At 42.6% G+C, this 21,453-nt stretch overlaps 2 protein-coding genes across 2 annotated transcripts in view; one reads left to right on the forward strand and one right to left on the reverse strand.

Moving 5' to 3' along the window:
* Positions 1-336: 336 nt before the first annotated feature.
* Positions 337-5,799, reverse strand: ap2s1 (adaptor related protein complex 2 subunit sigma 1). Its single transcript, XM_045703540.2, has 5 exons — positions 5,625-5,799; positions 4,496-4,645; positions 3,979-4,092; positions 2,566-2,625; positions 337-1,901 (listed from the first exon to the last, which is right to left on the reverse strand). Exons 1-5 carry the CDS (start codon positions 5,625-5,627, stop codon positions 1,800-1,802), a joined length of 429 nt encoding a protein of 142 aa, XP_045559496.1. The 5' UTR covers positions 5,628-5,799; the 3' UTR covers positions 337-1,799.
* A 5,823-nt stretch (positions 5,800-11,622) lies between these two features.
* LOC123729254 (rho GTPase-activating protein 35) overlaps positions 11,623-21,453 on the forward strand; it is an 85,310-nt gene continuing 75,479 nt past the window's right edge. The window contains exon 1 of the mRNA XM_045703542.2: positions 11,623-12,296. The gene's annotated coding sequence lies outside the window, so the exon portion shown is untranslated. The remainder of the gene's footprint in view (positions 12,297-21,453) is intronic.

The raw sequence follows: 21,453 nt of genomic DNA on the forward strand, positions 1-21,453 counted from the left end.
ATTGGTTCAACCCGGTTGCCTGTCCGCCATGGAAGCCAGACCACGGTTAGTGTATCAGGGAAGACTTCATGGTGAAAGCTTTGAGTGTCTAATTGTCTGAATTTCTGTTTGTGGGTCAGTGGAGTAACAGGCAGAGTGAGTTAATGTATCTGAAGTGGATATATTGATCACTGAGGCTGCTAGAATGACCTGAGGGCAGATTCCAGAACGTGAAGGCTATGCTGGATTAATACCACTAGATGGTGATATCACTACAAGCATGAATGTGTTTCCAATGTACTTATGTTCATCACAAAAAAATATATATACATTATCTACAGTATAAAAAGCACAAGATATTTGTAACACTTTATTTAGTACTTAGATTTTTTTTGTATATACACTGACTGGAATAAAATGACTGGATAGTTTACCAACAGGAGACTAACACCTAAACTCACATCTTCCATCAATCTCACATGACAGAGAGGAGCAGTACATCTCTCACTATAGCCCCAAAAAACATTTAACAGACCATAATAGTGATATGTTGGGAGGTGCAAGACTGGACATGGTTACAATGAGAAGCGGTACAAGGTGGCATCAGACCTAGATAAGTACCTCTGGTTGATGTTAGAAACCCATTTTTTGTAGTATCAATGAGGTGACCAGCGAATATTAATGGAATTTCCCCCAATTCGGATCTGTGTATTAAACACCCAGTGACGAGGCAGGCAGGAGAAGCTGGGGAAAGGCCTGGAATGGACGACAATGGTTTCACACTATATTGGTACACCATACAAAACAAACTTCACAGTACTGCTTTACGTAAAATATATGACTATATTTCCATTAACTAGATTCCTTATCAGTAATTTTTTTCTGTTGAGTTTCCTTTAACTTAAAGTAGTAGTGTGTATTTAAATTTGAACACATCTGGGTGTGACTAACAAGCACCATATGTGGAGTGGAGACGCATTGTCTGATATACAACCTGACATGATATTAAGTTAAGACCAGAGAATCTCCTATTTAATATCACAGTAGATGCGACCCTTTACAGGTTGCCATTACCAGACCTCTCAACAGCACTCTTAGTAAGTGCACTCCATTGAACTGTGAACCACCACCCGAGGTCAATGGATTCAATGGGCATTCGTAGTGGTGGTTTAGTCACTCTGCAGCTCAAACTGATTCTCCCAGGCAGAAGTAGGGTGCAAAGTAGACAGGGATATCACAGGCAGTTTACAAGGGTTTTCTTGTTAGCTACTTTAGTGCCGCTCTGGGGTTGCCAGAACAGTGCATCCTTGTTATCCTCTCTCCACTAGTATAGGTGGGATACACAGGTGATTAACTGGCAACCCTAGTCTGCCGTAAGTGCAGCCTCCAGCTTGAGACAGGGAATAGAGAGAACATTTATTTTCAGTGGTGCGTACAGCTGTATGCTGTGCTGTAAATGTACTCATCCAGATTTTACTTGAACTGGTGGTTAAGAAATGAAATGGGCCATATATCTGCCACCCATCACCAAAATAGTCTTTATGGGGCATAATCAGGAGGTTGAAAAACTCTTATTGTTGCAAATAGAAATGTAATGTGTAGAGCTGACTAGATTCCCAATTCTGCATGACAGAAAATGTCTGTTCAACACCATGCATTTCTATCTGAACCTTCTGTGACTTTGCAGCTTCGTGAATAAGCCCCTGGTTTCTGTAAGGGGTGGAGCCTGCTCCATGGAGGCTGGCAAATGAGAGGGGTCCATTCCAGAGTGACATTGATGGGGGTAGGTGATGGACTGTTCAAGATGGCTGCTCTGTTGGCTACTCGAGGGACTGGAGCATTAGCAGCTGCTTGAGGACCTTGGTCTGGCTCGTCTCTCTGATCTCCCCTGCCAGGAACATCTCGTCCACCACCGTGTACACCTGGGACAGAACAGGTAGAAGCGGGTTAGGACACAGGTCAGAGGTCAGCCTACTGCACCACGCAAACTCCCTGTACACACTTGCATGTATGCACCCCCCCCACACAGCTTTAAAAACAGAAGCGTTGGAGAACTGTACAGATCCTTCAGAGTCATCTTCACCCCATTATGTAAATAGGTCTTTCTAGCTGTGCGCAGGCCTTGCTGCTGTGGCACTACATCTAATAGAGAGGGGGTTGATGTTGAGATGAGCTGATGTTTGCCATCATGTCGCTTTCTGTTTTCTTTGACTCAGAAGAAAATCGCAGAGCGCAGCAACTTCCACCGTGGGCCGCGCTTCTTTAAGTTTCAGCGAGTGGGCGAATATTCAGAAATACCTTACATAATTGACACGATAACTGCTTAAAGGGCAGTCAGGAGAGTCTTAATTGCTTAGCATTTCCTGTAGAGGAAAACCAATCGCCGCCAAACTAGTGTGGATGAGCCTAATTGACTGTTGTAATTATGCGTCCCATCCTTGTTGCCATGGCACCCCCCCATTGCAAGGAAAGAAAATACATTGAAATTGTATCTTCACCTCCCCTGGGTTTCTTCCGCTCTTTTCTGTCTTTCCTCTTAGCACAGAGTGTTTGGTTTTAAAATTAAATCAACACTTTTACTCTTACCTTGTAGAAGTTGAACACCAGGTCCAACTCACATACGTTGTGGAAATACTCATTCAACACCTAAAAAAGGGGGAAAAGGAAGAGGTCAGGTTTTGTTACATTAACAATTTAGTCTAATTACATTTAATAATAATAATACATAGCTAGGATACAGTGTAATCCATAGTACAAGGCTCTGGTCTGAAGTAGTGCACTAGCCTATATAGGGAATCATTTCAGATGAAGCCTTGGTCATTTAAGGGCCTGAGGAAGTCCAGCATTCCAGGACACGGTGCTCTTGAACAGTGTCGGAAATCTCAGCTGTTTTCCTTCACAGCCACATTCCGCCTGTCCCTCGGACGGGGAGAACAGTGCGAGCTGTTCTGCTGTTTCCCCTCGACCCGGGAGGAATGCCACCCAGGGAATATGAACAAAGAACACCAGAGATTCCCCCCCACTTTGTTTTGGTCTTTTGCAGCGAGGCAACATACTCTATAGGGGGCGTATTACACCGGGTAAGAATGCATAGAAAATAGAGCCCCACAGTGGAGGTGTCATAATACCTATAAGACCTGGCGGTCAAACAGGGAAATGGTTCCAATAATTTCCCCACCATTTTTCCCCCATAGGGGATTTTAGGAACACTTAAAATAAGGGTTGTTTCGTGTAGGCTTACCCCAGAGTGACATTTAGATGAAGTAAATTTCTCTTGGACAAGGTGACTTTTCAATATATTCAGCTCTATTTACTCAGAGTCAAAAATGCTAATTGGCATCAAAGTAGACATCATGCAAAACTACAAATCCCTGCATGTCATCCCTAGCTGACACCTTTGCTAACTGGTATTGTCAATTTAAAACTTGTACCAGACAGTTAACAGAATTGTCCATTTAAAGAAATGTTGCCAATTTAATCAATGTCTAAATTTAGATAGTTAATCCAGAGATTTGCCTCGATTCAGCAGTCTCGTCCAGATCGTCATGGCATTTGTAGTTCTTTATGATAGCCACATTAGCATTTCATTTTTTTTCTTTATAGTTGAATATATTGATAAGTCATTGTCCGAGAGATTTACAGTTATCAAAATGTCACGCCAGGGTAAGCCTGCACGAAACACAGCCCGTATTTTTTAAGTGTTTCTAAAACCTCCTATGAGAAATGAATGGTGGAAAAACAATTGGAACCATTTCTGTCTGACCGCTCCGTTTCCTGGGTATTATGACTCATGCTGTGGTACTCCGTATTCCAAAGAGCTGTAGGAGCACATCGTTACGATAGTTTACTAATAAAATATGCCTAATCATTCAGCTATTAAGGTGGAAATTTGATTAGCCCACATTCCTTCACATAACCAGCCGAAGAGTCATTGACCTAAAACAGCTCCCACATTGTATGGCATCATAATAAATGAGTCTACGTGTTAGTGTCATATACCTCCACAAAGTTGTGAATGCCCTCCAGGTATGCCAGGTTGTTGTCTGTCACATCCACACAGATACAGAAGTACAGACCTGCATAGCGCCTATAGATGATCTTGAAGTTCCTGAACTGGAGACAGACAAGCATCTCAATGTGGTTTTGATTTTATCTAAGAATTACAGTAGAATTGAAATTGACTTGCAAGCAGTACTTTTCCCCATTTACAATGAAATATTAAATTAAACTTGGTTAACCAATTAGTGCTACAGCATATCAGTAGAAAGTATAGCCTTTTATCCACCGTCTCTTCAGTGTCACAATGTATACTACAATTTAGGCCTACGTCACTGTAAAGCCAAGTAAACTGTTGGCCAAATGCAGCTCCAGACCTTGAGTTATAGTCCCTGGTTGCTTCCAGCCATTCTAGAATGGCCAGATAGTGACAACGAAATCAATTTCCAGAAACCAATAGCCTACATTAGGGCACACACCAATGCACAGACGTGGCATCATGCAAATCCTTCTGCCTTACCTCCACAAAGTTGGTGTGCTTGGCATCACGGACAGTCACCACAGCATGTACCTCCTCAATCAGCTTCTGTTTCTCGTCGTCATCAAACTGCATGTACCACTTGGCCAGTCGGGTCTTCCCTGCTCGGTTCTGAATCAGGATGAAGCGGATCTGTATGACAGGGGAGGAGAGAAAATGAAGCGTGAGAAGTGTTCTGCACTCTAGTACAGGGGATCTCCAACCCTGTTCCTGGAGAACTACCCTCCTGTAAGTTTTCACTCCAACCCCAGTTGTAACTAACCTGGTTCAGTTTATCAACAAGCTAATTATTAGAATCAGGTGTGTTAGATTAGGGTTGAGTGACTCTCCGGGAACGGGGTTAGAGAGCCCTGATATAGTAACGTAACTAGTTACATCCCTGCTATAGTAACGTGGCTAGTTACAGCCCAATATTCTCTACTCAGCATAAAACGTTAGCCAAGCTAGCCTAGGCCTTAATGTAATGTAGTTATAGAACTTGATTTCGCCGTTTCTCTTGTCAGAGAGTCATAGGAGTTCTACACACCTCATTTCCATTTTTACATTCTGAAACCTTGAACCCTCGCTAGCCTTGTCTTGGATATGCCTTCTCAGATCTAACTATGGCTTCACTGGACGTTATCAGCACTCCTATGCATCATCAGTTTCACCTCATACTATAAAGCCCAACAGTGCATTTCTGAGCATGGCTGGTTGGTTGGTTAAGAGTGTGCAGACGGATGTGCATTCCTTTACAACACCTAGATTACTAACTAACGTTGGCTAGCCTGGCTAGCCACGCCCTGTCAGGTAAAGATATATAGCTAGCTAGTTATGTTAGATAGGTAGGTAGCGTTAACTAGCTAGGTGGCTAACTCGTCTAACGTTACTGCTGACATAAATGCAAGCCAGGCAGTTGCATCGTAAAACAAAGTCGGGGGCCGGATATAGCTAATTGATTCATTTAAATCGATAGGTTTGTTTAATTCGAATATATAACGTTATCTAGCTGGCTATGATTTCTAGGCGTCTCATACATTTCACATGAGACTGGCGAACGACATTAGCGAGCTAGCTAGCTAACGTTAGAGCAAAGCAATTGGCCACAAAATGTACCCAATTGCAAACATACCATTGTCTTTTCTTTGAGTCGGTTGTTTTAAACGATATCAATTCCCGTAGCCTGGTGATTATATATTTGATTTTACATCAATTCTCAAAATGATAGGATTGTTTTGACGACTGATTGCCCGCTATCTTCACGAGCAGGATGTACAGGAAAGGTGCAAGGCATTGTGGGAAATGTCGTTTTATTAGACCAGTAAAATCGTTTGATAAAAAGTAAAGAAAATGGTATTTCCCTACTAGAACCAGCATGCACCCCTCTCTGCCTTCTTGTGTCAGCTGCGGATTCGTGTGGTCCTGTCACATGAATATTTGGTTTAGGTTTGACCAATCAAGCAATAAAAAAAGTCAGAAAGGGAAAGTGCAAATTAAGCAGTATTAATCATACAGGCACTTTGACTTATTATTGTAACTTATGGCACATTACATTTTGTTGACATCACTTCAAGTATGTTGATAAAGTATCACTTCAAGCTAAGTGATATGGTTTTTGTGAGTTGTCGTAAGCTAGGAGGAATTCAATTATCTAAAATAAAATTGAAAATTGCGTTATAGTGTTGGTGGTCATTGTAAATAAGAATTTGTTCTTAGCTGACTTGCTTTGTTCAATAAAGATAATAAAAATATCTTAATAAAAAATAAAATATTATAGGCTACCACTGTGCTTGACTATGAAAAGGAAAAAAGAGACAGATATATAATCAATATGTCTCATATAATTTTGACCTATTCAATTATCATTGATTTCTGTTGACCCTATTAAACCCGAGGGAAGAAACCATGCTACTTTAAAAATTTTCCATAGTCCAAATGAAACATACATTACAAACTCTCCGACATCATGCCTTCAACCACAAGGCCTATTTGCAGGGTGTAACATTGGCTATTATACAGGAAGATTGGGGCACAACACTAAATCTCAGCAAAAACAACAACACACATGTTGTCTTTCAGAGCCTGTGACTTTCACACCGAAGGCAGGGATACCCTTTTCTTCCCAACCCCACACCAAGAAGTGACAAAATGGAGGGTCAGCCATTTGTGTTACATCACTTTGGCTGTTTTCTGCAAAGTCAGGGCCCATGAGTTTGTTAACTGGTCTGGTGGGTAGTCGATCCACTGCAGAACATTGTCCAGACAGTTTGGACAGCTCCTCTGTGCCGTGCGTTGGGCCAGGGAGGCCGAAGGGGGGAGGGCGGTTGATTGTCAGGGATTGCACAACTGTGAGTGGGAGGAATGTGCATGCCCCTGGGACCCAGAAATATTTCAGCTGCATAGAGAGAGAGTTGAGGTGGGATAGAGAGAGAAAAAGGGGGGAAACCAAGTAGAAAACAGGGCAGTTCTTCTCTCGTTAGACTGCTTTGCTGTGTTGTTTTCCAATGCTGTTGTGGCTTTAAATGAATAGGAGAGTATGAAACAGCTCAGAGCATTTCCCAAATGTCATACTTTGGTTAAAAACCGAACAACGTTCAGGAAGGTCTTGGTCAGAGAGATCGGTATAGTTGGGCCAGCTTGTCGCAGTGAGTGGCCAGTAGTAGTTCAGTAGTAGAGGAGAAAATGTAAAACAGGGACAGATTATGACTGAAACTTTGACCCCTGATAATCTTGCTCTGTGTGACTGAGGTCATGTAAATATTGCTGTGAACTCACTGGCTAATATGATTGGACCACAAGCAGCTTGTTGACTCGGAGTGCTGTACTTTCAACTTTGTGTTTAAAGGGAGGATGTTCACCTATCATAAAACATTAATACACAGATCAAGAGTAACTGGTAGAGTATGTGGACTGTTTAGAATTTTTAGCAAAGTAATTATGATAAAATGTTCTGCCAATAAATAAATAAAGTTATCCAACCCTATTGGATGTTACTTTGTATGGGTGAACCACCCCGAAGAATACATAAGGATCAGTTAGTCACAGCCTGATTCAGACTACATGTTGTAAGGTGTGTGTGTGGGGGGGTGTTCTCAGACCTTGCGGGGGGCCTCGCAAAACTGCGGTGTGTGTGTGTGCGTGTGCGTGTGCGTGTGCGTGTGTGTGTGTGTGTGTGTGTGTGTGTGTGTGTGTGTGTGTATCACAGGTTGGTGGCATCTTAATTTGTGGTAATGGCTGGAGAGTAATTAGTGGAATGGTATCAAATACATCAAACACATAGTTTCCATGTGTTGGATGCCATTCCATTTGCCCCGTTCCAGTCATTATTATGAGCCGTCCTCCCCTTAGCAGCCTCCACTGTTGTGTGTGTGTGTGTGAGAGAGCGAGACAGAGAGAGAGATTCAATGTGTGACAAAGTCCCCAAGCCACTAAATATCTGTTTGAGTTGTAGAACAACAATCATATTTAGCTTGCAATACATCATTTCTCTCTCTGTGGAATCTCTATCTTTAACTTTCATGTGTTTGTGGTTTTATATTGTCAAGTCATATCCTCTTGGAGAAGGCAATATCACTTAAATCAGGACTATAATCAGGACTACTGAATTCTTCTCAGGTGAAAAGTTATCTCCAACAATTCAATAAACAGCCATATGAGTGATGTGGCATGAGTAAGTCTAGAGGACCGGGAATGAGCTTTGAGATTATTGATTTTCTGAATGGCTAAAAAAATAATACTCTCTCTCCCATTCTCCCTGTGTGCTGGATGAGATATATGATTCGTTAATATTGGAAAGGAAGATATGGGAGTGTCGTACATTAATTATTTGTGCACGGAAGTCAGTGAAGCCAGTAAGTTAGGCATTTGTTGCATTTTATATAAAATACATCAAATGCAATACAAGTATGCTATTTACTAGTTTGGAGAGAGAACTGAGTGTACTTGTGTGGTGAAGGCATAACTGACATGACATTGTGAAAATGGTTTATGTCTATAATTGCCAGACATGGATGCATCTGTTCTCCTGCGAGAGTTGGGGTCAATTCCAGGAAATGGATTCAAATGCAATGAATTTAAAAAAAGAAATACTAATTTGCTGGAAGTGTTTTTCTCCAGTTCTTGCACGTTGCATCTAATTTCATGTCCTAAATTGCCTTTACCTATTTTTTGTATTATTCTACCAATTAAGGGTATGTGCAGTTAAAGGGGCAATCAGCAGTTGAAACAATAACAAAGTGTTTTCCCAACCCCTGTTTTGGTCCAAAGCTGATGGATGAGGCTGGAGAAATGTTACCACTCTAAAATTCATAGACAGAGCTATGGATGCAAGGACTGACCATCCATGATATCAAAATCATACACTGAGTATACCAAACATTTGGAACACGTTCCTAATATTGAGTTTCACCCCAATTTTGCCCTCAGAACAGCCTTAATTCATCAGGGCATGGACTCTATAAGGTGTCAAAAGCATTCCACAGGGATGCTGGCCCATGTTGACTCCAATGCTTCCCACAGTTTTGTCAAGTTGGCTTGATGTCCTTTGGGTGGGGGACCCTTTTTGATACACATGGGAAACTGTTGAGTGTGAAAAACCCAGAAGCGTTGCAGATCTCGACACAAACTGGTGTGCCTTTCAAGGAGCGGGACTCTAACCCGGAAGTTTATAAGAAATCCCGCTATGCCCTCCGACGAACCATCAAACAGGCAAAGCGTCAATACAGGATTAAGATCGAATCATACAACACCATCTCCGACGCTCGTCGGATGTGGTAGGGCTTGCAAACTATTACAGACTACAAAGGGAAGCATAGCCAAGAGCTGCCCAGTGACACAAGCCTACCAGACGAGCTAAATTACTTCTATGCTCGCTACGAGGCAAGTAACACTGAAACATGCATGAGAGCATCAGCTGTTCCGGATGACTGTGTGATCACGCTCTCCGTGGCCGATGTGAGTAAGACCTTTAAACATATCAACATTCACAAGGGCGCAGGGCCAGACGGAATACCAGGACGTGTACTCCGAGCATGCGCTGACCAGCTGGCAAGTGTCTTCACTGACATTTTCAACCTTTCCTTTTCTGAGTCTGCAATACCAACATGTTTCAAGCAAACCATCATAGTCCCTGTGCATAAGAACAATAAGGTAACATGCCTAAATGACTACCAACCCGTAGCACTCACATCTGTAGCCATGAAATGCTTTGAAAGGGGCTGGTCATGGCTTACATCAACACCTATGTGAGAATGCTATTCATTGACAACAGCTCAGCATTCAACACCATAGTGCCCTCAAAGCTCATCACTAAGCTAAGGACCCTGGGACTAAACACCTCCCTCTGCAACTGGATCCTGGCCTTCCTGACGGGCCGCCCCCAGGTGGTAAGGGTAGGTAACAACACATCTGCCACGCTGAACCTCAACATGGGAGCCCCTCAGGGGTGTGTGTTCAGTCCCCTCCTGTACTCCCTGATCACTGATGATTGTACAGCCAGGCACGACTCCAACACCATCATTAAGTTTGCTGATGACACAACAGTGGTAGGCCTGATAACCGACAATGACGAGACAGCCTATAGGGAGGAGGTCAGAGACCTCGCCGTGTGGTGCCAGGACAACAACCTCTCCCTCAACGTAACCAAGACAAAGGAGATGATTGTGGACTACAGGAAAAGGAGGACCGAGCACGCTCCCATTCTCATCGACGGGGTTGTAGTGGAGCAGGTTGAGAGCTTCAAGTTCCTTGGTGTCCACATCACCAACAAACTAACAAGGTCCAAGCACACCAAGACAGTCATGAAAAGGGCACGACAACACCCATTCCCCCTCAGGAAACTGAAAAGATTTGACATGGGTCCTCAGATCCTCAAAAGGTTCTACAGCTGCACCAGCGAGAGCATCCTGACTGGTTGCATCACTGGTAACTGCTCGGCCTCCGACCGCAAGGCACTACAGAGGGTAGTGCATACGGCCCAGTATATCACTCGGGCCAAGCTTCCTGCCATCCAGGACTTCTATACCAGGCGGTGTCAGAGGAAGGCCCTAAAAATGTTCAAAGACTCCAGCCACCCTAGTCATAGACTATTCTCTCTGCTACCGCATGGCAAGCGATACCGGAGTGCCAAGTCTAGGTCCAAGAGGCTTCTAAACAGCTTCTACCCCCAAGCCATAAGACACCTGAACATCTAATCAAATGGATACCTAGACTATTTGCATTGCCCCCCCCCTCTCTTTTACACTGCTGCTACTCTCTGTTATTATCTATGCATAGTCACTTTAATGACTTTACCTACATGTAGATATTACCTCAATTACCTCGACACCGGTGCCCCCGCACATTGACTCTGTACCTGTACCTCCTGTATTTAGCCTTACTATTGTTATTTTACTGCTGCTCTTCAATAATTTTTTGCTATTATTTCTTATTCTTATTTTTTTGGGGGTATTTAAAAAAACAAAAAAATATATAAACTACATTGTTGGTTAGGGCTTGTAAGTAAGCATTTCACTGTAAGGTCTGTTGTATTTGGCGCATGTAACAAATACAATTTGCCTGGCACCTACTACCATACCCGTTCGAAGGCCCAAGTCTCAACCGTCTCAAGGCGTAAATATCCATCTTTAACCTGTCTCCTCCCCTTCATCTACACTGATTGAAGTGGATTTAACAAGTGACATCAATAAGTGATCATAGCTTTCACCTGGATATGTCAAGGAAAGAGCAGGTGTTCTTAATGTTTTGTATGCTCAGTGTAATTTGACCATGTTTTGAGTTAGTGTTTGTTTACAATTACTTTGTTTACAAACATTGTAGTAAAACAAGCTTATATGTTGCGTTCTGATGGGGTATGACAGTTAAACTAAGTTCGTGAGACATTTAGAAGCTATATTCTTCAAGAATTCATGGGAGCATCATTAATTTGTGTCCAAAAACTGGTACAAAAACTATTGCAGATTGCCCCTTTAAATTGAAGTGTATAATTAATACAGCAAAATAAAATAAAACGAAGTATGATGAATAACATTAACTATTAGGAGAATAAAAGCAATTATGTTATTTAGAAACAGAATGTCTGTGTGTTGTAATTGTGTCCAAGCGCCGCTGGGCGAGACTACGCTGTGGTAGGCTACAGCTCTCTCTCTCTATTCTCCGAATAGGACAGAGGAGGAGAGAGGCTGTATTCCGGAGAAGGGCCGGGCCGCCATTATTGGGAAGCTGTAAAAAATACACTTAGACACTGTCATACATTTGGACAGTCTGGGAAGTGATACTCATAGGAAACACAACATATAGGGTTGCTATTGTTAAATGAGTACTGCGCATCACCTAACACGGCATATTCTGTGTACGCGTATGGGCAGACGTGTATATTGGACACAACAAAGGAAATAACAATTGGTCAAAACAACGTGGTGAACCAAGAGGCAAACACAACGACTCAAGCCGTTCTAACGCCCTCTCTTTCCTAACGCGAACATTCAGCGGACAAGAAACTGAAGTTCGACTGCATTTTTCGAGATAATTTAGATAATTTAGTTGTGTGCAAAGGGAAGAGGAGGAACTCAACATGCAGATGGTACCGAAAACTTAATACGCTACTTGTGAAAATTGAGACTTGATTTCAGGGGAAAGAAATATACCAAGTGTCAAAAAGGGAAATATTTATGTGACTGTTAGAGGAGTAGAATTTCCTCTCTTTATTAATTATATTCTCGAGACGTTGGGAGTGCTGTTTTAGCGACTTGCGACGGAGGACATTGGAGAGAAAGGAGTGAACGAGAGAAGAGGGAGGAATGCTATGGTATGTACCAGTTCATTTTGCCAATGTTTTATTTGGCTAAACGGGTTTAAAATGAAAACAATTTACTTAAACTGATTATGATGGTGTGGCAATGAAAACAATGTTCCGTATAACAGTTATTCCCCAAGGTTAAATGGGTAGTAGGAGTGAAGTGGGGGTAATAAAAAGTGAATCTCGTTCAGACAAAAAAAAATGTGCAGCAAACGGGTCTGCAATCTTTCTGTGTGGAATGGGGTTTGTCAGGCCAGGCCAAGCTCTTCTGGGAGATTTTCCCCTCTTGCACAAAACCAAAAATCACCTCTTAATTCATGTGCCCAAATAAAACGAATGTCATTCTGCAATAGATGGTTGTCAAAGGGTGATTTATCTGTGTCAATTACGTTCCAATTATGTTCCATCGTTTTTCTTTCATTTGTTCACAATTACATGTGAATGGACAGAAGGGAGCATTCATGGACTAAAATGTCTGGATCAATTTGGAAACATAAGGTCCCCATGCCATGCGTAATAGCCCTATGTTATGGGCAGAGAACGTGTAAATGTTTTTTGACGTATAACAAATACAATCCTGTCTTTTTGTTGGCTACATTACATCGCCCAACAATCTGCTGTCATTTCCCCTCTATTCAAGGATAATTTTGGACTAGTGGTCAGTCAAGGCCCCATGTCATAAGATAGCTCTGGACGCATAGCATTCGTTAGTTACTGCGTAATAAGTTATTGGCTAGACTATCCTATAGATATTTCGACATTTTATTTCTATGCCGGTCTTGTTTCAAAGATTAATGCAAATAGGTACATAGTAGCCCACTAGTTGGGACAGCTGGAGTGCAAGGCATGTTTTTAATCCGTCAACATGTTTTGACATTTGTTTCCTACACAAACTGAACCGTTTCGGGAGGACGTTTTTATAGCCTTACACATCGAAATGTTATGACCTTTTTTTATTTTAATTTTAATCTAGGCTACAATTCCCAATCCTACGAAGTTGCATGTCCCGAGTTCTTGAGTTTCTGTTTTCAGTGAACACGAATTTTGAACTTCAAAATGGAATGTTCATATAGACTGCGCACCATATCGATCATTGTTTCAGTGACGCGAGTTGCACCATTGTGTATCTAAGTGACATACAGAAGCGAATGTTGCGTCCAGTAATGTAGCTACACAAATAGGATGACGCTGCCATTTAATTTAAAGGCATTAATTTGTGTTTGCACTCACACGAGAAACGCTTTTGCTGAGATTGCAAGTCCGCATTGTGGCCACTCCTATGTTACAGTGCACGTTGAATCGTGGAATACGCTATCCAAGATCACTCAATGTTGTAGAGTTCAGTGGATTTGTGACGGTTTCCTCTACGTTATAAAGGTTCTCTGACATGTTGACAAACAGCCACGGTTTGCTTGCCGTCCCTGTTCTCCACTCTGTCAAATTGTCACTGTTGTATTTCTGTCTGCCAGTTATCAAGTTCGAGACGGTCTTGTATTTAGACACACTTCTAGTTTTACGAGTTTTGGTGAAGTGTAGGCTATTGGGGCCTAGAGATTTTCTGTCGTTTTGTAACCAATCTCTTTGCCTTTTAGAGGTCTGAGTCAAGTCTGACTGTTTTGTAGTTCTTCAGCCGTGTTTGTTATTAGGGGATTTCATTCGTTTCGTTTTAATGAATAGTCAGATGGTTATGTAACATTATACAGGCCTGCGCGTTTGAGGAATTTTGTGACCACGGATAATTGAGTTGAAATGAGTCCACGTTCCTCAGCTAAGGTCACGCAGTCAAAAGTTTATCAAACCATGACGTGTTTGGTGAGTTTGCCCATTGCGGAGTTATTTAAAAAATATATATATGCTGATCAGTGGAGGCTGGTGGGAGGAGCTATAGGAGGAGGGCTCATTGTAATGACTGGAATTAATTACATGGAATTGATCAAACATATGGAAACCACGTTTGACTTTGTTCCAATAATTCCATTCCAGCCATTACAATGACCCCGTCCTCCTATAGCTCCTCCCACCAGCCTCCTCTACAGCCTACCTATTCCTATTCATACAGCTATTCTATGTCTATTGGAGTACTCTATTAGTCATCTCATTATTATGCTGCTTCAGATGAATCAGCAAGTATGACAATACCATTATGGAGTTGTTGGTTTGGGTGTCAAAGGCTGGACTTTCCTAACATGACCCACCCCACACACACAGCCTTGGCCTACACTTACACTATAGCCTCTCTCCTTCCTAGTGCTTCCAGGCCGTTTGACTAATGAAATAGTAGGCTCCCTTGTCTCTCAGCCCTGCTTCTGCAGATAGTAGGATCTAACTAGACGACCTACCACCCAGGGTCTGTGATATGAAGCGCCTGCTAAGAAAGGAATGCAGGAAGGGTTTGGCCTGCTCTGCTCTGTGCTTTATGTTTAAAAAATGTTATATTGCTTTTAATTACAAAAATAATCTCAGTCTCTTTGAATACAAAAATGGATGGAGGGAGGGAGGGAGGGAGGGATTGAGCTCTCATTCCTCGCTCTGTGTGGAGAGGAGCAGAGAGGGTGTTCAGGTTTTATTTGAGGAGGAGAAAGTTACACAAAGGTCAAAAGAGGAAGTACAGTGCCTTCAGGAAATATTCACACCCCTTGACTTTTCCACATTTTGTTGTGTTACAGCCTAAATTTATATTGGATTAAAAAATGTGTCACTGGCTTACACAAAATACCCCATCTCTGTACCCCACACAATTATCTGCAAGGTCCTTCAGTCGAGCAGTGAATTTCAAACACAGATTCAACCAAAAAGACCAGGGAGGTTTTCCAATGACTCGCAAAGAAGGGCACCTATTGGTAGATGGGTAAAAATAAAAAAGCAGACATTAAATATCCCTTTGAGCATGGTGAACTTATTAATTGCACTTTGGATGGTGTATCAATACATCCAGTCACTACAAAGATACAGGTGTTCTTTCTAATTCAGTTGCTGGAGAGGAAGTCAACCTCTCAGGGATTTCACCATGATGCCAATGATGACTTTAAAACAGATACAGAGTTTAATACAGTTGAAGTCGGAAGTTTACATACACTACATTTTTCAACCACTCCACAAATTTCTTGTTAACAAACTATAGTTTTGGCAAGTCGGTTAGGACATCTACTTTGTGCATGACACAAGTCATTTATCCAACAATTGTTTACAGACAGATTATTTCACTTATAATTCACTGTATCACAATTCCAGTGGGTCAGGAATTTACATACACTAAGATGACTGTGCCTTTAAACAGCTTGGAAAATTCCAGAAAATGATGTCATGCCTTTAGAAGATTCTGATAGGCTAATTGACATCATTTGAGTCAATTGGATGTGTACCTGTGGATGTATTTCAAGGCCTACCTTCAAACTCAGTGCCTCTTTGCTTGACATCATGGGAAAATAAAAATAAATCAGCCAAGACCTCAGAAAAAAATTGTAGACCTCCACAAGTCTGGTTCATCCTTGGGAACAATTTCCAAATGCCTGAAGGTACCACGTTCATCTGTACAAACAATAGTATGCAAGTATAAACACCATGGGACCACGCAGCCGTCATACCGCTCAGGAAGGAGACGCGTTCTGTCTCCTAGAGATGAACGTACTTTGGTGCGAAAAGTGCAAATCAATCCCAGAAGAACAGAAAAGGACCTTGTGAAGATGCTGGAGGAAACGGGTACAGAAGTATATCCACAGTGAAACGAGTCCTATATCTGCATAACCTGAAAGGCCGGTCAGCAAGGAAGAAGCCACTGCTCCAAAACCGCCATAAAAAAGCCAGACTACGGTTTGCAACTGTACATAGGGACAAAGATCGTACTTTTTGGAGAAATGTCCTCTGGTCTGATGAAACAAAAATAGAACTGTTTGGCCATAATGACCATTGTTATGTTTGGAGGAAAAAGAGGGAGGCTTGCAAGCCGAAGAACACCATCCCAACCGTGAAGCATGGGGGTGGCAGCATCATGTTGTGGGGGGTGCTTTGTTGCAGAGGGACTGGTGCAACATCTCAAGACATCAGGAAGTTAAAGCTTGGTCGCAAATGGGTCTTCCAAATGGACAATGATCCCAAGCATACTTCCAAAGTTGTGGCAAAATGGCTTAAGGACAACAAAGTCAAGGTATTGGAGTGGCCATCACAAAGCCCTGACCTCAATCCTATAGAAAATTTGTGGGCAGAACTGAAAAAGCGTGTGCGAACAAGGAGGCCTACAAACCTGACTCAGTTACACCAGCTCTGTCAGGAGGAATGGGAAAAAATTCACCCAACTTATTGTGGGAAGCTTGTGGAAGGCTACTCAAAATGTTTGACCCAAGTTAAACAATTTAAAGGCAATGGTACCAACTACTAATTGAGTGTATGTAAACTTTTGACCCACTGGGAATGTAATGAAAGAAATAAAAGCTGAAATAAATCATTCTCTACTATTATTCTGACATTTCACATTCTTAAAATAAAGTGGTGATCCTAACTGACCTAAAACAGCGCCTTTTTACTGGGATTAAATTTCAGGAATTGTGAAAAACTGAGTTTAAATTTACTTGTCTAAGGTGAATGTAAACTTCCGACTTCACCTGTAGCTGTGATAGGAGAACACTGAGGATGGATCAACAATATTATAGTTACTCCACAATACTAACCTAATTGATAGTGATAAGCCTGTACAGAATAAACGTGCATCCAGTTTGCAACAAGGCACTAAAAATGTGGCAAAGCAATTCACTTTTTTGTCCTGAATACAAAGTGTTATGTTTGGGGCAAATCCAATACAACACTTTAAAAAAAATGTAACTAGGCAAGTCAGTTAAGAACAAATTCTTTTTTGCAATGATGGACTACCCCGGCCAAACCCGGACAACACTGGGCCAATTGTGGGACTCTCAATCACGGCCAGTTGTGATACAGCATGGAATCAAACCAGGGTCTGTAGTGATGCCTCTAGCAATGAGATGCAGTGTCTTAGGCCACTGCGCCACTCGGGAGCCCTTACTGAGTACCACTCGCCATATTTTCAAGCATAGTGGTGGCTGCGTCATGTTATGAGTATGCTTGTCATCGGCAAGGACTAGGGAGTTTTTTAGGATTAAAAATAAACAGAATAGAGCTGAGCACTGGTAAAATCCTAGAGGGAAACCGTTTAGACTTAAATCTACTTGAACATCTATGGCAAGACTTGAAAATGGTTGCCTAGCAGTGATCAACAAACAATTTGACAGAGCTTGAAGATTTAAACAAAAAGAATAATGGGTAAATATTTTACAATCCCGGTGTGCAAGGCTCTTAAAGACTGACCCAAAAAGACTCACAGCCGTAATCGTTGCCAACGGTGATTCTGACATGTATTGACTCAGGGAATACTTATGTGAATTACATATTTGTGTATTTCATTTTCGATACATTTGCTAAAAGTTCTTAAAAACATGTTTTCACTTTCTCATTATTGGGCGTTTTGTGTAGATGGGTGAGAAAAAGCTGAGGTGTATGAATACTTTCTGAAGGCACTGTAGCAGAGTCTCCACACCAGATCATTGGTTATACCAGAGATGTATGTGTCGATTTTGCTTTCTCTTGAGGCAAATTCAAGAAACCTGTTCCAGATAGAGTAAAGGTGGACATGTAGAATCATTTTCTGGTATGTTGGTCTATGATTTTCTGCAATATTGGAAAATGGATGACTGAATATTTTCTTGATCTCAATCAAGTTCATAGAAAATACTTTTCTCAATGGACACTGCACAAACCCATGTATCAGACTCATGCAATTACCACCAATGGCATGGAGCGGCTATATGTAACTACTCTAAACACTTTACCAGTATTTAAATTGTACAAAATCCTTATCATAAAACATTTATTTTTTGTATTGTATTTTACCTGCTTTTTCTCATCAATTTCTGATCTTGTCTCATCGCTGCAACTCCACAACGGGCCCGGGAAAGGCGAAGGTGGAGTCATGCGTCCTTCGAAACATGACCAACCTATCCGCGCTCCTTAACACCTGCCAGCTTAACGTGGATTGGGAGTCCTTACTCGACTGGCGACCGGGGTCAGCCCACAGGCACCCGGCCCGCCACAAGGAGTCGCTGGAGTACGATGAGTCATGTAAAGCCCCACTGGCCAAATCGTCCCCTAACCCGGACGATACTAGGCCAATTGTGCGCCACTCGGGAGGCCGCCTACATTCTACGTTTTATCCATTTATCGATCAACTCTTCTCAGTAAGGGTCACAAGCTATATTACTCCGGTGAATTCAACAACACTCTTTTTGTTAGTTGCTCTTCCACTGAACCGATCACAAACACACTTTTGGTTTGTCACTCAGCTAGCCTGCCTCTCCGCTCCCAGGTAATGTATTAGCAGTCAGGACCTCCTGGTCTCAGCCTGATTGGGCCCTTTGCAGCGCAGTCACACCTCACCAGGAAGCCTCATTCCTCACTAATAGCTGTGCCATTTGCTCGAGCAGCAGGCCCTCCGCTCTGCTGTACCCGCTCACCCTTGCCCCTCCCTGGGCCGCAGGTTGTGCCGCGAGTCCCTGGTCTGCCGCCTCATCCACACAGCGGAGGGCCCAGGCCATGTCATAGACACCAAGTCCGGGACATACTGATTTGGGTCGATACAGTGATTTTTTTGGGGGGGATTTTTTTTATGCGAGACCTCACATGTTTCAGGGGAGAAGAGCATCAGAGGTCTTCAACTTCTCTAGGAACAAGAGCACCACTCCACCTCTCATCATCGTCCTGTTTATTAGCAGGTCCTGACCCTCACAATACACCTGTAATAGATTCAGGAGAGTTATTACCATTAAGGCCTATACCATAAATGCTGTAAATCACGAGGTCCACTAGTTCTGAAACCTCATCTCCCCATCTACTAGCCCTCACAGCCATGCACATCCAGTCCTGTTGGTTCTAACAATGACCAATCAATGGGGTCTAACATCTATTGTCCAGCCTTCGGTATAGACTAACATTAATTAGCTGAATTGTGGGCAGAACACTATCAGCAGAATCAATACACACACTTAATGTATTGTAAAACCCTTAACTCTATCCAACAGTAGCCGTGCGACATCTCATTAAGTGATGATGAGGACACAGACTCTAGTTCTTCAAACCACTTTGCTACTGAATGAAATAGTAGATTTTCACCTGTTCATTCACAGATTTCACATTGCTGCCGGCCAGCCACAGAGCGGGAGCTGTTAAATCGGCCCTGTGTCTTACTAGGAAAAGTGATGTTGAAAAGTTTGATTGAAAGTGGAAGCCTGTGTTTGATGGAGAAAGGAGCTAATTATAGGCAGCAGCTTTAGAATTTGTTGGCCAGATTACAGTGGCTCGCTTCTGAATGACTGCCTTGTTTGAGACCCGAGTATAATGCAGGGGAACGGCATTAAGGAACGATTGTATCTGCACCATTAGAAAGTGTGCTTGTGTTGAGAGGTTGTTTTCTCCACGTTTTTTCCCCCTCCATCATTGTCGATTCATGGATGATGATAGCTTGTTACAAAGGTTCTCCAGGTTCTTGTGCTGGTCCACAGTCAGTTTGATCTCTGTCTTTGAGTGGTCAAGGCCAGAGTTGGGGGAGGAAAAACGGATCCCATTGCAGCATAGAGGACAATATCTCCTCAGGGTTTTATGGGGTTGAGTGATAATTGGTCCTGTCCTCCAGAAGCCTATATAACCAATGTTTCCTAGAAATCTTTGTGTCCACCCATAAGTGTGTAAAACATTTCAGAGGACATCAATCAATAATAAAGGGTATGCAAGGTCTCTTATCGATCACAAATCCCCATCCCTCCATGAATTGCAAAGATGGTATATGCCCACATTACAAATACTGCGAATGGAGCATGCCAGTGAAAGGTATGGGTGAGTTCTTGTGTGAATGGGGGTTAACAGCCTTTGTGAGGGCAGTTTGAATTGCCCGCCATGTCCTGGGTGACAAAAGGGGGCCATGATGTTTGGATGAATGGTGACCATGGAGATGAAGGCCCAGGATGTGGGCCACTGTTTGCTGCAGTGCTCCTCGAGACAAGATAAAATTGGAGCAGAGGGAGAAAGGGGAATGAAGGCGATTAGAAACGAGAGCAAGAGAAAAAGGATGGATGAAACAAGAGAGGGAAGGAGCAAGAGAGAATGCAGGATTTAATAAACAAGGAAAAATAACAAGAAAGAGGGAATTCGAAAGGAGTAACAAGAAGGAATGAGATGGTGAGCGAGGGGGAAAAAGTGACTGACAGAGAGAAATGCACATTTAGTGAGCTGTTCCAATGATGTAAGGCACAGTTGGCCTTTCAGGCTGTGTTCCTGGTATGTGTCCTCAGTTCTGTGCTAAGGGATCAGCAATCAATGGCAACTGTCAGTAACCCTGCTGTCTGGCTATTTGCCACAGGGGATTACTAAGCAACATTCAGCTGTGGCTATGAGTAATGCTGGCGAATAAGATGAGGGCTCTGAACTTTAATGGGCAGGATCAGCGATGTAGACATCCAATGGGAGTTCTCTAACGTCCTCTTTTCTGAAGCATTTTTTGGCCTACAGCAGTGAATGATTGACAGCAAATGCAACCTAAAGTATATCTCAGCGTAAATCGGTACAGTTCCAGTATATCTTATTGGGGCTCAGGAGCCTCTGTCTGTGTTTGTGAGCGACTGAGTGAGTCAGCTGTTTTATCTGGGGCACTTTGTTTCTGAGAGGATAGAGACCCACAGAAGCACAGTAGAGTGCGAGATCATGGGAAGAGCTCCCAGCCAGAGGAACTCTGATGCTTTCCACCCACACAGAGTTAGCAGGCTAACCCGGAGCACTTTTGTGTGTTTGATTGTGTCTGTGTGTTCACACGTGTGTGTCTACCTACCTGCATGTGCATAAATGCATCTTTCTGCATGTAGCCAATGTGTCCATATTTTTCTATAAGATGGTACTTTGCTTTGCAAAGGTGTGTATGTGTGTTTGAAGATACAGACCCCTGTAGTGTTGTTTTACCCCTCTTTCTTCTTCATTTCTCCAGTCCTCTCCATCTATTTCCTGTGTGTGAGTCTGTCATGTTGTTGTTCGACTCTCACTGGAGATTCTCCGCAACGGAGCCCCTGGGTTTCCTCCAGGAAGCCCACCTAAGGGGGCCAGGAGAGGAGGGTAGGAC

The sequence above is a fragment of the Salmo salar genome, chromosome 20 (assembly GCF_965601325.2).
Source record: "Salmo salar chromosome 20, fSalSal1, whole genome shotgun sequence".
Lineage (NCBI taxonomy): Eukaryota > Metazoa > Chordata > Actinopteri > Salmoniformes > Salmonidae > Salmo > Salmo salar.

Bases quoted from the DNA above. Each gene is read 5' to 3' on its own strand.
- ap2s1 (XM_045703540.2), bottom strand. The intron at 4,093-4,495 runs GTAAGGCAGAAG...GTCTGTCTCCAG, and splicing joins AGCACACCAACTTTGTGGAG to TTCAGGAACTTCAAGATCAT. The intron at 1,902-2,565 runs GTAAGAGTAAAA...GTTCTGTCCCAG, and splicing joins TGGTGTTCAACTTCTACAAG to GTGTACACGGTGGTGGACGA.